This window comes from Acomys minous (genome assembly GCF_964271855.1).
Source record: "Acomys minous genome assembly, chromosome: 4".
In the NCBI taxonomy this organism is placed as follows: Eukaryota; Metazoa; Chordata; class Mammalia; order Rodentia; family Muridae; genus Acomys; species Acomys minous.
In genome coordinates, this window is record NC_140486.1 from 117,638,356 (window position 1) to 117,652,691 (window position 14,336).

Below are 14,336 nucleotides of genomic sequence, written 5' to 3' on the forward strand. Positions count from 1 at the left end.
TGCCCAGCCTGGAGTTGAGGAGACATCAGAGAAATTCAGCACGAACCATATAGACTAAAGCCTGCGGAGAGAAGAGGGATGTGCAGATGCAGGCAGAAGAGATAATGGAAACCGAGGCACAGCAGAGTGATGGAGACTAGCTGAGTCAGGAGGGAAAGCCCTTTACCTCAGGATCTGGTTCTTGGTTCTTGCTGGCTCAGCAAGGGTTTTCACACACAGCAGAATTAAAACAGACACAACAAGCTGAGGCAGGCAGATGGTTGGGCTACATGGTGGACGCTGTAACAAAGATGGGGAGCGGAGAGCAGCCAGAGCGCCAAGGGCAGACTAAGCTGGTGGCCTTCACTTTCCATCAGCTTCCTCAATACTAAAGCGCTTAACCTACAACCCCATTTCAAACCGTTGAGACTTTTACCCTGCAGCCGTTTTCAAAGGAGAATGAAGAAGAGCAGAAAGGGCAGACATAGACTTTAATACCTATCTCTTAGTAACGGATAGAAAGTCCAGACAAAGGGAGGAAACTGAGTACTTCACAACGTGATAACTCAAGTAGCTCTCAGAGGTCATGGAGAGCGCTCTAACCAACAACAGCGCATACACACAAGTGCCCCCATGACAATCTAAAGGACCAGCACCAAGTTATGCCATAAACCAAGTCTTTTTTTTATTTTGTTTTGTTTTTTCGTTTTTTGAGACAGGGCTTCTCTGTGTAGCCTTGACTTTCCTGGACTCACTTTGTAGACCAGGCTGGCTTCGAACTCATAGCGATCCGCCTGCCTCTGCCTCCCGAGTGCTGGGATTAAAGGCATGCGCCACCTCGCCCAGCTCATAAACCAAGTCTTAATATCACAGTTACTTTTCATTCACAAATGTACTAAAGAATCAATTACAACACCAGGCGCAGTGGCACACAGCTTTAGTCCAGCACCTGGGAAACAAAGGCAGGTACATCTCTGTGTTCAAGGCCATCCTCGTCTACATAACAAGTTTCGAGCCAAGTCAGGATTACACTGTGAGACACTGTCTTTAAAAGGAAAAAAAAGTGTGTGTGTAGGTGTCATGTCATGTCAAACTCAGAAAGCTCTGGCTAGCTCAAACTACCAATACCTAAAATGAAACTGGGGACATTACTACCAAGTCTACAGAAACAAAGATTAGAAGAAGACACTGGTGTCCTTCTGTTTTGTGGGCAATTATTTCAAACAAAACAAAGCAAGATCACTATCTATCAGTGCAAACAACTAGAACACTTAAACTACGTAAAATATACGATAGAGTGAGGTGATTTTCATAACATAATTGGACTTTTGATAAAAAACCCACACACGTCACTGAGTTTTGAGTAGCCTTTTCAACAAAGTGTGCTGAAGCGCCCTGCAGGGCTGCTGCCAGAGACCTGGTTAATACCTTACACCACACAAAAGAGCATGTCCAAATATCTAGACCTATGGACCTAGATGCTCAGGCTTGCATGGCAAACATTTTAACACTGAGCCATGTTGGCAGCCCTGGAACTGAATCCACCAACCAATCTTTTTCTTCCTTCCTTCCTTGGTATTTTGAGACAGAGTTTTTCTGTGTTATCCAGGCTGTCCTGGAACTTGCTCTGTAGACCAGGCTGGCCTGAAACTCACTCACAAGGATCCACCTGCTTCTGCCTCCTAAGTGCTGAGATTAAAGGCCTGTTACTACTACAGCATAGTGTATAATTGAATCTTAAAAATACAAGGGCTGGGCATGGTGGCAGGCATATCTTCATTAGTTCGAGGCCAGCCTTGTCTACAAAGTGAGTCCTAGACAGCCAGGGCTATTATATAGATAAATCCTATCTCAAAATCCCAACACCCCCCACAAAAAACAAACAAACAAACAAAATAAAAAACAAAAAACAAGCCCCTAACCCCCCACAATCTAGTAAGCCAAAGTAATGAAGACACGATACCAGTTTAAGACTCATGAGGGTCACAGATCACTTAGAATTGAGACAGAGAAAGACTCAGAATAAAGGACAGTCAGGAGGCAGAGGTGGCACTGGGAATGGCAGAGCAGACATCTCTTCAGTAGAGTATAGGCTAAACAGACATTCATCTGGGAAAAAAGACTTTATCCCACTGTACACACACGCGTCAGCCTCCACAGACTTCAAGGACCAAAGGGAAAGGCTTCATGCTAAGCTGCAAATTGACAGAAAAACAGGTAATCGTGTTCTTGTTGCTTAGTAGAGGAAACTACACAATAAAGCACACGAAAACGAGAATCCACAGCAGGATTTGGTGGTGCACCCCTGGATCTCAGCCTTGTAAGCTGCAGGCAAGAAGCTCAGCCAGGTTACATGAGATTTTGTTAAAAGTAAGCAAGCAAGCAAGCAAGCAAGCAAGCAAGCAAGCAAAAAACCTAAATGAAACAAATCTACCCAGACCAAACAAAGTAGGATACAAATTGAAAAGCTACTTATGGGAAATGTAAAGACTTGTATAAAACTTCAAAGCTGGGTAGTGGCACATGCCTTTCATCCCATCCCTCAGAAGGCAGTGGTAGGCAGATCTCTGACCTCAAGGCTAGCCTGGTCAAGTATAGATTGAGTTCCAAGGACAGCCACAGCTACATACAGAAACCCAGTCACAAAAACAGCAATGAACAAACAAAAAACCAAAAGAACTAAACCAAAACCCATACCAAACAAAAAAACAAAAAATACAAAAGAAAACCTTCAAGACACTGAAGAAAAAAATTGAAGGCATAAGAAAATGAAAGACCACCCATGTTCATGGACTGGTAGGATCAATATAGTAGAAATAGACATCTTACCAAAATACTCATCCTACTAAAAGATTCAATGCAATCTCCACCAAAATTACAACACAATTCTTCACAGAAACTGAAAATCAATTTTAAACTTCATATGAAAACACCCACAAACAAACAAACAAACAAAAATGCAGCAAAGCTAAAACAAACCTAAATAATAAAATAATTGAAACAAGCCGGGCGTGGTGGTGCACGCCTTTAATCCCAGCACTCATGAGGCAGAGACAGGCAGATCGCTGTGAGTTCGAGGCCAGCCTGGTCTACAAAGTGAATCCAGGACAGCCAAGGCTACACAGAGAAACCCTGTCTCAAAAAACAAAAACCAAACCAAACCAAACCAAAAAAACCCCAAAACAAACAAACAAAAAAGAAACAAGTATCACCACCCCAGATTTTAAGTTGTACTATAAAGTTATGAAAAGGATATAGTAGCTGGGCCATAGTGGCACATACCTGTAATCCCAGCACATGGGAGGCAGAGACAGTGGATTTCTGCATGGTCTGCAGAGTGAGTCAAGGACAGCCAAGGCTACACCAAAAAACCCTTTCCTGAAAAACTAAAAAAAAAGAGCATGGTAGCGCCTGGCATGGCAACAGATAGATCTCTGTGAATTTGAGGCTAGCCTAGTCTACATAGTAAGTTCAGGGCTATGTAGGGAGATGACCCTGTCTCAAAAAACATTAAAAAAAAATCCAACATGATAAAACACATATGTTGATCAACAGAATAGAAGAAAGACTGACACATAACTCTCATACCTACAAAAACCTTATTTATTATTATTTTTTTAAAAGACAAAATCTCACTGTGTAGCTCTGGCTGTCTTTAACCATGTATACCAGGCTGGCCTTGAACTCATAGAAACTCTGCCTCCCAAATGCTAAGATTAAAGGTGTGAGGCACCATGTCCAGCCCGATTTTTGACAAAGAGACCAAAAAGCATATACAGGAGAAAAGACAGCATGTTTACAAATCATGCTAGTCAAATTGAATAGCTGCAGATAGGAGAATGAAAATAGATTCACACCTAATACCCTGCACAAAAGTCAACTCTAAATGAATTAAAGATCTCAACACAAAAGCTGGGCATAGTGGCGCACGCTTTTAGTCCCAGCACTTGGGAAGCAGAGGCAGGCAAATCACTGTGAGTTTGAAGCCAGCCTGGTCTATAAAGAGAGTCCAGGACAGCCAGGGCTGTTACACTGAGAAACCCTGTCTCTAAAACTGCCCCTCCCCCCAAAAGACCTCAACACAAGACCAGACACCTTCAATCTGACAGAAGAGAAATTTGGGGATTTGCCTTAACTCACTGGCAGGAGAAAGGACTTTCTAAACAACTCCAAGAGCACAGGTATAGTAAGTGTGGACCCATGATGCTAAAAAGTATCTGTATAGCAAAGGACATCAAAAAACCAGATACCCCAATTAAGAGATGGGGTAAAGAACTAAACAGAATCCTCAAAAGATGAAACACACAAACTGCTTTATCCAAGAATGAGATGAGTAAGATGCTAAGAAAGATGGGCACAGAGGGCTCAGAAGAGGAGGAAGAAATGAACCACGTGACACAGAACTACAAAGACAACAGTAGCTGAAACTTAACTGTGAAGAAGACGCTTATAAAATAGAGCAAAACAACCAGAGGAAGGGAGAAAAAAGTAGAGACCAGAACACAAAGGGTGCTACATTCCCAACCCCTATTTGATGTATTTTTCAGTCAGGACCTCATTCTGTAGCCCAGGTTGGCACAGTACTCACTATGTAGCTCAGGCTAGCTCTCAACTCACAGTACTTCTCCATTTCAGCCTCCCAAGGGTGTGCCATCACTGACAGGAAGTAAGATTTTAAAGCTGCAGTCACAGAGCTCTGAGCACAGTGAGGAATGCATGTTTCCCAACAGTCAATCTAATGTGACAAATACTGAGTACCCGATCTCCAAATTCCAAGTCTCTGCCTCCTGCACCCACAGAGGGACTCCTATTTAATAAATAAAACCCAAAGTTAGTTCTCCAACAAAAATAAAACCTCGGTGAATAGATAGCCTTTGACAAGTGTGCTCAAGACAGTTAACTAAGACACACAGTGTTGGAGTAAAGGTGACAGAATGGCACACACATTCTGAAAAGACAGATCAAACTAATACTTGGAAAATCCGAAGCTGCAGCTGGAACAGGATAGGAGGCATGGAGAGAGAGAGCTACGGAAGAAGACAGTGCTGGGGTCTGGGCCTCTGGTCCCACAGCCCATGTCCCTGACACTTTATTAGAGGGCTACAGAAAACCCCCAGGAGCTTCATTACAAAAGAAAAGGTTACAAAGCTCTTACTTTGATCTGTAAATAATGCTGACACAAAAACGGACGACAAATTAACTATATCACAACAAGCAGGAGCTCTGTCCCTGAAGCAAACACAACTTAGCGTTTTGATGTGCTGTGCTATTAGCATAAAAAGAGCAAACACAGGCTCTTCTTTCTCAGAAGATTCCACAAAACTACGTGATGGAATTCTGCCTTATGCCAAAGACTGGAGACAGAGCGTTCCAGCCCACCAAGTACATAAGCTTGTTCCACCACGAAAGACTGACAGGTGTGAAGCTTTTGCCTGTGCTGACACATGAGAGCCGAAGTCACTGCAGTGGACAACTGAGATGATACGCGCTGTCATGACATTTTCATTCATCTTAATTGTGTATTGAATGTGATCTTGATGCTACAGGATGAACCAGGACCACAAGCATCCAAGCATCCTGAGCAGAGCTAAACCGCAGAGCCACACACAGCTTTGGAGATGGGAACCGAGTCCAGGATCTCTCTCATGCATCCTCAGCTGAGGAGAACTCATAGATCCACTGAAAAGTCACCCATGTTGGATATGGTGATTCATGCCAACCCCAGAGCTCAGGGGTGGAGGCAGCAGGATCAAGGCCAGCTTGGACTACACAGCAAGTTCCAGGACAGAGACCCTGTATCAAAACAGAACAAAAGAAAACCAAACCAACAAGCAAGAGGGGATACAGATGAAGAAAAAAGTAGTAGAACTTCCTGAAGACACTAAAATATTAAAATCAAGACATAGTACAATGAATATAAAGGTATATGTTCTTAATAATGTATTCCTGGTGAAAAGTGGTAAGCAGGTAGAAAGAAACTGATCCTATGTTCACGGGCATAGTTTAAGAGACACACAGCACCTTATGAACCACATGAGGAGCACAAGGTACTCAGCAGGCAAATGTTAGAACACCTTGAGTCACACAGAAAGGTAAATGTGACAGATTAAAGGCCCAATAGAGAAAAGCAAAGCTACAAAAACACCAGAAAATGAGACAGTATTTATTGTTGTTGTTATTTTGGAGTAGAAAACAAAGTTCCACGCTGGAACCTGGGTCCAGATGTGATAAAGGAAACACCTGGGCAGATGGTGCTATAGCGAAGGCACTGACTAAGGCCACACTAGCTACACAGGGAATAAAGAGAGCAGACAACAGCACAGCGTGTAAGACAAAACCAAACCAAACCACCTCCTGTAAGTCAATAATACAATCACAATCTACAGAAATCCCAGCATAAACACAATAATTAATATACCAAATAAGAGATAAAATGACCAGTAAGCATAGAAAATGTCCTTTCACTCACAAGTTAGATTGAAACAAGAACGGACTGAGGCAGGAGCCGTGACTCTCAGGTAATGCTGCTGATTTCACTGTTAAGCAGTTTACCAGGATCACCCATTCAAAGTGTACTTACCCCTCTGGCTCTGTCTTTAGGAGAAATTTGTCCACTATATTTGGGTATATTTTCAAAAGGATAATGCACAAACATAAAGGGATATTTGTGATGGAAAAACAGCAAACCGGAAAGGTGCAGGGACCAGGTATTACAGTAAGGATCAATCACAAGGTGAAAGGGTGTGTGAAGAGCTGGAGGCTGTGGTAAGAAACCCGGAGCTCTGGTAAGGCTAACGTCTATTGGATGGTGTGGTACCACTGACAAGTGTAAACGCTCTGGGAACATCTGGGCGGGAGGCTGGGCTCACCTGTTCCACATGGGGCTCCTTGGCAAAGGAGATCCTGGCAATGGAATGGGATGAGATACACAGCTCCTGTCCGTTCACTTCACCCTCCTCCACTTCCACAATACCTGCAAGGGAGGGGCAGTTAGTACAGTTCCAGCCGCTCACACCTTCAGACGCATTATATGACAGGCAAGGGAAACTGAACCTCTGTTACCATCCAGGTAAGCATTTCTCCCTTCTCATATGAAGAGAGGTGGGTCACTCTTGGAGATAACAAGAAAATGACTCAGAATCTCTGTCTGTCTGTCTGTCTCTCTGTATATACTCAGAGGTCAGAGGTTGACTATGAGTGTTTCCTCTTATTTCTTTCTTACTTGCTTTGAGACACATTCAGTCTCTGAACTTGGAGCTCACCCTTTTGCTAGGCTGATTGGCCAACCAGAAAGTCCTAGAGACTTGCCTGTGTCTGTACTCTCAGTGCCAGGTTACAGATGTGCAGAACTGTTCTGTGGTACTGGGGATCTGGACTCTGGTCCTCACCCGCTAAGTTATTTCCCCAGCCACTCTAACAATTTTTTTTCACTCTGACTGTTTTTGAGAAGGGATCTCATTATATTGCTTAGGCAGGTCTGGAATTCATGGAGTTAAGAAATCCTCCTGCAGCTGGGTGGTGGCGGCGCATGCCTTTTATCCCAGCACTTGAGAGGCAGAGGCAAATAGATCTCTGAGTTCAAGACAGCTAAGGCTATACAGAAAACCAAAACCAAACAAACAAAAAACCCAAACAAACCCAAAACAACAACAAATCCTCCTGTCTCACCCCTCTAAGTAATGGGGAACACAAGGGCAAATGCCAATGGGGGGCCATCCTCTGCAGAGGTGCCTGAACCCCAGCCTTCTACCTGCATTTCTCAATGAACCCTCAGGTACAGTCCTACCCTCTGGTGAGGAAGGAAGCAGAGACGACAGCTCTCTGGATCTTGCATACTTCCGTGTCTGACAGTGCCTAGTATCAGCTCCATTCCAAGCTGACTAATCCTGAACAGGGGTGAGACTGGACATGGTCAAGGTCACACAGGCTGCTGAGTGGCTTCTGAGACATCAGCTTGCCAGGTCCTGTCTATCCTTTGGGTATGTCCTGTGTTGGCACAGGCAAAGTACCAAAAATAACTAGGGCTGTGCTAGGAGGAAGGCTCAAGTCTGTGGAGAACTCTATCTTGACTGTCCCTACAGTGCATGCCACGAGGAGAAGCACATTTGAAAGTCATCCAAATGACTGCTATAACACTGACCAGCAGGCCCTGGGTTAGGGGCACCGTACCTGTGTTCTGGGCGCTGACAAAGGCCACCTTGTTAGTGTCAGGCTTGAGGCGGATGAAGCCACATTCTCTGTGCATTGGCTTGTGTGTTTCTGGATGGAAGGAGTTGAACCTGGATGGGAAATCAGAGATGTGAAGCAGACATGTGACCTCAAAGGGCTGTCCCACTAGATGTGTTGTAGCAAGGTTTTGTTTTGTTTTTTCTCTAACCCCCAGACAGGGTCTCACTGTATAGCCCTGAGTGGCTGTAACTCACAGTCTGCCTCTGTCTCCCAAGTGCTCGAACTAAAGGCATGTGGCACCACACCCAGCTAGTAACAGTTTTTAACACGTCTAGCAGAAGGGCAGAATCAAAGAACCTTCTGGGGATTTGAGCCGTAGTTCTCCTCTGCTTCCCCTCGGCCGCAGGGATTGTGGGAGTGGATGGAGTAGACTGAGTAACTGAAGACTGGGCCTCCGTGAGGTCATCATCTAGGACGGGATGGGACTTTGCGGTGGTACCACTGGTTGAGGGTAACCGATAGTTTAATAAGGAACCTCAATAATCTCATTGGTTTGACAATTGACAAAGTCTTAATTAACTTTGGTCTAGAGTTGGTAAGTAGACATTTGTTCGTGTTTCCTCCAGAAAAGTCCACACAACAAACTTGTGTCCTAACGTGGGGCAACCCAGTTCATGATGAACTTGGGAATAGCAATTGAACAGCTTTTGCTTTTTGTAGCAAAAACAATGAAGACCACACTATCAGGGGTGAAATCTTCCCCATGTGGTATGAGACATGTGCCTTCTCGCAGGCCAGCAGCTGCTGAGACATTTGGGGGTGGAGGGAGGCAGTGCTCAGGATGGCTCGCATGCCCCGTGTTCACTGAGTGGTGTGCTTCCTCGATGAGTGGGGTCCAGCCTGAGACAGCTGAAGTGCTAGAGAACACAGCCCTGCAGGGTGACAGTGTAGGACAAGACTCCTGCCAGCTGGCAACAGCTTGTGGCTGCTGCTATACTGTACAAAATAAAATATGCTACCAAAGCCAGGACGGCTGCCCAGCAAGACCCTGCTTATGTTAGTGAGAACCCAATGCAAACGGCCATGCAGTTATCACCCTCCTGTGAGCCTCTGAGTCAGCAGGCAGGTTAGATAAGGGATGGGCTTAGAGCTGCTGCTTCCCCTCTTCTGGCTGCTGGGAGGTGGCAATAGACAAAGAGAACACAAATCAGATCTGGGTTAGAGTCCCTACTGTGACTAAAACACTTGAATCCCATGGGAAGAGCCAGACAGAAGATGTAAAGGTGACAAAGGTATCTCTCGTACAACTTTTGACATAAGGCAAGAGGAAGTCTAAGACTCAGCCATGCAGACTGCGTGCACAAAAGTCAAGAGTCAGGGAATACTCGGCCTTGGACAATTGTGTTGCGAGGGACTTTTAGAAGGTTGTGGAAGGACTTACCGCCTGGCTTACTGTGGAAGGAGAGTAACAGTAATATAAACCACCCTTTCTTGTGACAAAGGCTGAATAACCTGGGACAACAGGGAAAAAATGAGTTCCTGGTGGCCTGACTCACATATGCTGTTAAGGACTCTTGGCTATCAATAACTGAGGTCCCCATTAACCAGGGTCTGAAAGACAGAAGGGACAGAGGCTACTGAGGGAAGGCAACAGAGGTGGTGTGTGGTGCCTGGTTCACTGAGCAGCAAAGGACTATTTGCTCCATGTAAGTAAGTTGACTTAGCAGCACCTGGGAATGGTAATGGAACATTAGTTGCTTTGCTTAGCCCCTTGGTAGGTAGAGGAGGTTTTGCTGGATCTGGGTGACTTAAAACAACATATAAACTGGGCCCTTAAAGTGCAGCAAACAAGAGGAAACAAAGGAACTTAAAGCAGGTAAGAGGAGTTTGTCCAGATCATTTCAAGGAAAATGTGGCAAGATTTATGTCAAACTGAAATTCCTAAGGAGAGAAAACAACAAAGACAAATACTATTCTAGTGATCTTCACAGAAGGCACAGAGCGGAAAGCCAGTGTAGGTGGACGATGTGAAGCTCGTGGGTGATTATCCACCCCGTCCCAAGTAAGAGGTGTACATTTATTTCTCTCCTGCAGGAAATCACGTTAGGGGTGCAATCTATTCTCCTGGAATTTTCTTAGCAGCGCATGTGGTTGAGGGAGAGGCACTGGCAGTGGTCACTTCCACAGAGCCCAGAGCCTGGCAGTCCCAGGGAGTCAACTCAAGTGGCAGGTGTGAGAACAGTTGTTCCTAATGGCTCTGGGCCGTGTGCACAGCTTAGGCTAGCCCGTCAGCACCATAAGACCTGCTGAAGGCACTATAGGCTTTGGTTGCAGAAAATGAAGAAATCAAGCTGGGACTCAGTTGGAAGTTCCTTCCATGCTGTGGACTTTGCTGCTGTGGAGGAACTGCCACCAACAATCTTATTTGCCTGCAGACCCTGAGAGCTACGCTATCAAATTGCCAGGCAAGCTTGCCTACTGGCACAATAGTGGCAGTGCAGCCAGTGACTCTCCAACTGGATATAAGGCTTGCCCTACAGAGGAACTCACCCCTGGAAAGGCAGGACAAAAACCTGTGGCTGGCCCTCTGAGCATATAAAGGGGGAGGAAGTCTCCCTCAGTCACAGCCATAGGGGGGAGGAGTAAGGGGAAAATGGGAGGGAGGGAGGAATGGGAGGATACAAGGGATGGGATAACCATTGAGATATAACAAGAATAAATAATGTAAAAAAAAACAAAACAAAACCCCGTGGCTGAGAAAGCCACAAGCCTCAGGCTCAGGAGGAAATTTTTGTTTTGTTGAATAGTTGTGTATACCTATCAAATGACCTTCTAAACATCTGTCTCTATGGCCACAGCTTATTAATACTATTGGCCTTGGTGGTAGAGAGAAGAAAGACTTCTTACAGTGGGTGGTGGTGAGATGCAAAGACTTGTAACTGACAAACTGCTGAGGATGCCTGTTAAAGTGACATAGTGGCCCACTACTTTAAAAAAGAAAAAAGAGAGAAAGAAAAGATCATACACATATCACCTTTCCAAGGCTAAAGGAATGTTAAAAAAATGTGTCAGAGGGTAGGGGTCTGATGAGCTATGGCCTTTTCCTTCAGGTAACACCTGGTCATCCCACTGTTATATTGCAACAGAGATTCCCTTGTCTCGGGAGCCATGGCAACAACACACACAGTACAATAATGTGAAGCAGTCAACATTCTTTAGCACTGGACCTTTACCTGGGATTCACACGTCACTCCCTCCTGCCCACCCAACAGCTGCAAGTGATCCTGGGAGATGCTAGAGTATACGGAAGCAGAAGGTTAACTAAAAGGAAACTATGATGATGCAGCCTCCATGATGGGGTGTACTGTGGTAATGTAGCTGTTTGGGACCCACCTGTACTCCAGGAGTAAACTCTCACCTACGCTCTGTAAATATGCACAACTGTAGCTGGAGTTTTTTACTACTTAGTGGTAAAAAAAAAAATCTTTCTCCTCGTCCTCTTCCACCGTTCTCGTCCCCCCTCCCCCCCTTTAGCCTCCTAACACTACACAGGAGAGAGGACAGGGTAGAGAGGGAGGGGGCGCGTGGATATCAGTCCACTAGTTCCTGCTAACGAGGGGCATCAAGTTCCTTGGGGCAAGTTTGATTTTCACCATCTGGATATCTAATTTCTTCTTCTCTCTTTGTGCATGACTACTTGACAAACCACAACCAACAGCCAGCCTCAACAGCAAGCCTGCCTCTTGGGGCTCGAACATTTATATGCCTCTGAAAAGTTCCCAGAAACCCGCACCTTACACATTCAAAGAAACTATCTGCAGCTGGCAAAACCACTCCCCTGCTAGAGCACGGGGTAAATTATAGTCACCTGCTGTGAGGCAGCCTCATTTCCCCTCACCTGGGATTAAAATGAAAACATGTTCCCATAACATTTCTGTGGGTTTTTAAAAAAATGAAACTAAAATTACAAAATTCTCACTACACCCAACAAACTCATTGGTTAACCAACCTGGACTTGGTTGAATCTGTTTTTGAACTGGGGTGACTAGTTCATGTTTCCCTAGAAGTAGTTCACTCAGTGATGCAAATTAGCACTGTGGGACACACATCGTCTGCCAGACGTGATCTAATCTGGTCAGAAGTGGTTTCTCCGGGGTATGATCCTCAGCTCTATCTACCAGGCCCATCATTGACCTTCCATTTCCTGCTCATTTTCCCTAGCTGACCAACTTTTTTTCCCCCCTTGAGGCAGGGTTTCTCTGGGTAGGCCTGGCTGTCCTGGAGCTCACTCTGTAGACCAGGCTGGCCTGGAACTCAAAGAGATCTGCCTGCCTCTGCATCCCAGAGTGCTGGGATTACAGGCATGCACCACCGTGCCCAGCTAGCTGACCAATTCTTAAAGACAGTAAATCACTTGTGTGTGTGTGTGTGTGTGTGTGTGTGTGTGTGTGTGTGTATATTGTGCTGGGGTTGAACCCAGGGCCTGAAGCATATACCTGATACACCCCCAGCCCCAGAAACTTATTCCTAATAATATGGAGTATCCTTTTTCAGAGGCCTTTTCAATTTGTGGATTTCAGTTTTCATTCCTAGACACACTGTAAACACTGTAGATAATTACAGTAGAATCTTAGAGTTTCTCTGTGTAACCTTGGCTGTCAGAGACTCCCTTTGTAGACCAGGCTGACCTCAAACTCACAGAGCTCCTCCTGCCTCTGCCTCCTTGGAGTAAAGGCTTGTGCCACCGTGCACAGGTTTTTGTTTGTTTTGTTTTTATTTTTGAGATAGAGTCCCATTGTGTACTGCTGGCTGGCCAGAAACTTCCTATGTATACTAGGATGGCCTTGAACGTACAGAGATCTGCCTGCCTCTGCCTCCTCCATGCTGGGATTAAATGGTCCAATCCTCTCTATGATAGAAATGGAGCAGGCACTGAATTAAGTCATAATTTCTAATTAGTCTTTGTCACATATTTATACTGGGCACAGTGCACATGTCTATAATTTAAGCACTTAGGAGACAAAAATAACAAAGCAGCATGGTCTATAAGTCATACTCTGACATGAAAGGAAAAGAAAAAGAAAGAAAGAAAGAAAGAAAGAAAGAAAGAAAGAAAAGAAAAGAAAAAAGAACTGCCTCTGGGCTGTGAACGTGAAGCAATGGTAAAGGCCCTGCTGGTGCACAAGGCCTAACAGGGGAGACATGGAAAGACAGAGAAAGGAGAGAGAAAAATGGAAGGGAGGGAGGAAGGAAAGAACTAAAAAGGGAGGGAGGGATAATGAAGGAGTGAACCCAATTTATACTACCTGGGTCATTTATTTGCCTTTTTATCCAAAGCTGAAATTAAACCGAGGGCCTCATACATGCTGGTCAAGTCTTCTACCACTGAACTATATCCTTAGCTGTTTAAAAAAAAATTAATTATTAAGTGCCGGGCATGGTAGTGTACACCTTTAATCCCAGCACTTGGGAGGCAGAGGCCAGCCTGGTCTACAAAGTGAGTCCAGGACAGCCAAGGATACACAGAGAAACCCTGTCTCCCCCCCCCAAATATATATTACATATAATATAAAGATATATTAAATATAAAATATGCATGTATGTATATATATTTATGTGTATAGGTGTTTTGCCTGCATGTGTGTCTATAGACCACATACATGCCTGGTGCCTCAAGGCCAGAAGGGGGCATTGGATCCCCTGGCACTTACAGATGGCTGTTTAAGCCACCTTGTGGGTGCTAAGTATCAAACCCAGAGCCTAGTCCTCTAGAAAAGCAGCTAGAGCGCTAACTGCTGCGCCGTCTCTCCAGTCCCACAGCTGTTGAACTCGTGACACTTCTGCCTCAGGCTCCCAAGTGCTAGACTACAGTGCATTATCTTAGTTGGCTGTGCTACACTTTTTTTGAGATTTATTTTTTAAAGATTATTTAAGTTTTCATCATGTGTATACGTATGTGCATGCCACGTGTGTTGGGGTATCTGTGGAGGTCAGAGGTTGGGGATTCCTGAAGCTGGAGTTAATAGGTAGTTTTAAGTCCCCTGAGATGGGTGCTAGGAATTGAATTTGGATCCTTTTGGAAGAGAAATATGCACTCTTAACTGGTGAGGCAGCTCTCTAGCCCAACTTTTATTTTGCTTTAAAAAAAAAAATTATTATTATGTATACAGTGCTCTGCCTGCACACAC

General features: G+C 44.8%; 1 protein-coding gene across 2 annotated transcripts in view; it reads right to left on the reverse strand.

Moving 5' to 3' along the window:
- THAP4 (THAP domain containing 4) overlaps nucleotides 1-14,336 on the reverse strand; it is a 46,301-nt gene that overhangs the window by 1,565 nt on the left and 30,400 nt on the right. For both annotated transcript variants that reach the window (XM_084778629.1, XM_084778630.1), the window contains 2 exons: nucleotides 8,149-8,258; nucleotides 6,849-6,952 (listed from right to left, as the gene is read on the reverse strand). In XM_084778629.1, the coding sequence (XP_084634755.1) occupies nucleotides 6,849-6,952; nucleotides 8,149-8,258 (214 nt within the window). The remainder of the gene's footprint in view (nucleotides 1-6,848; nucleotides 6,953-8,148; nucleotides 8,259-14,336) is intronic.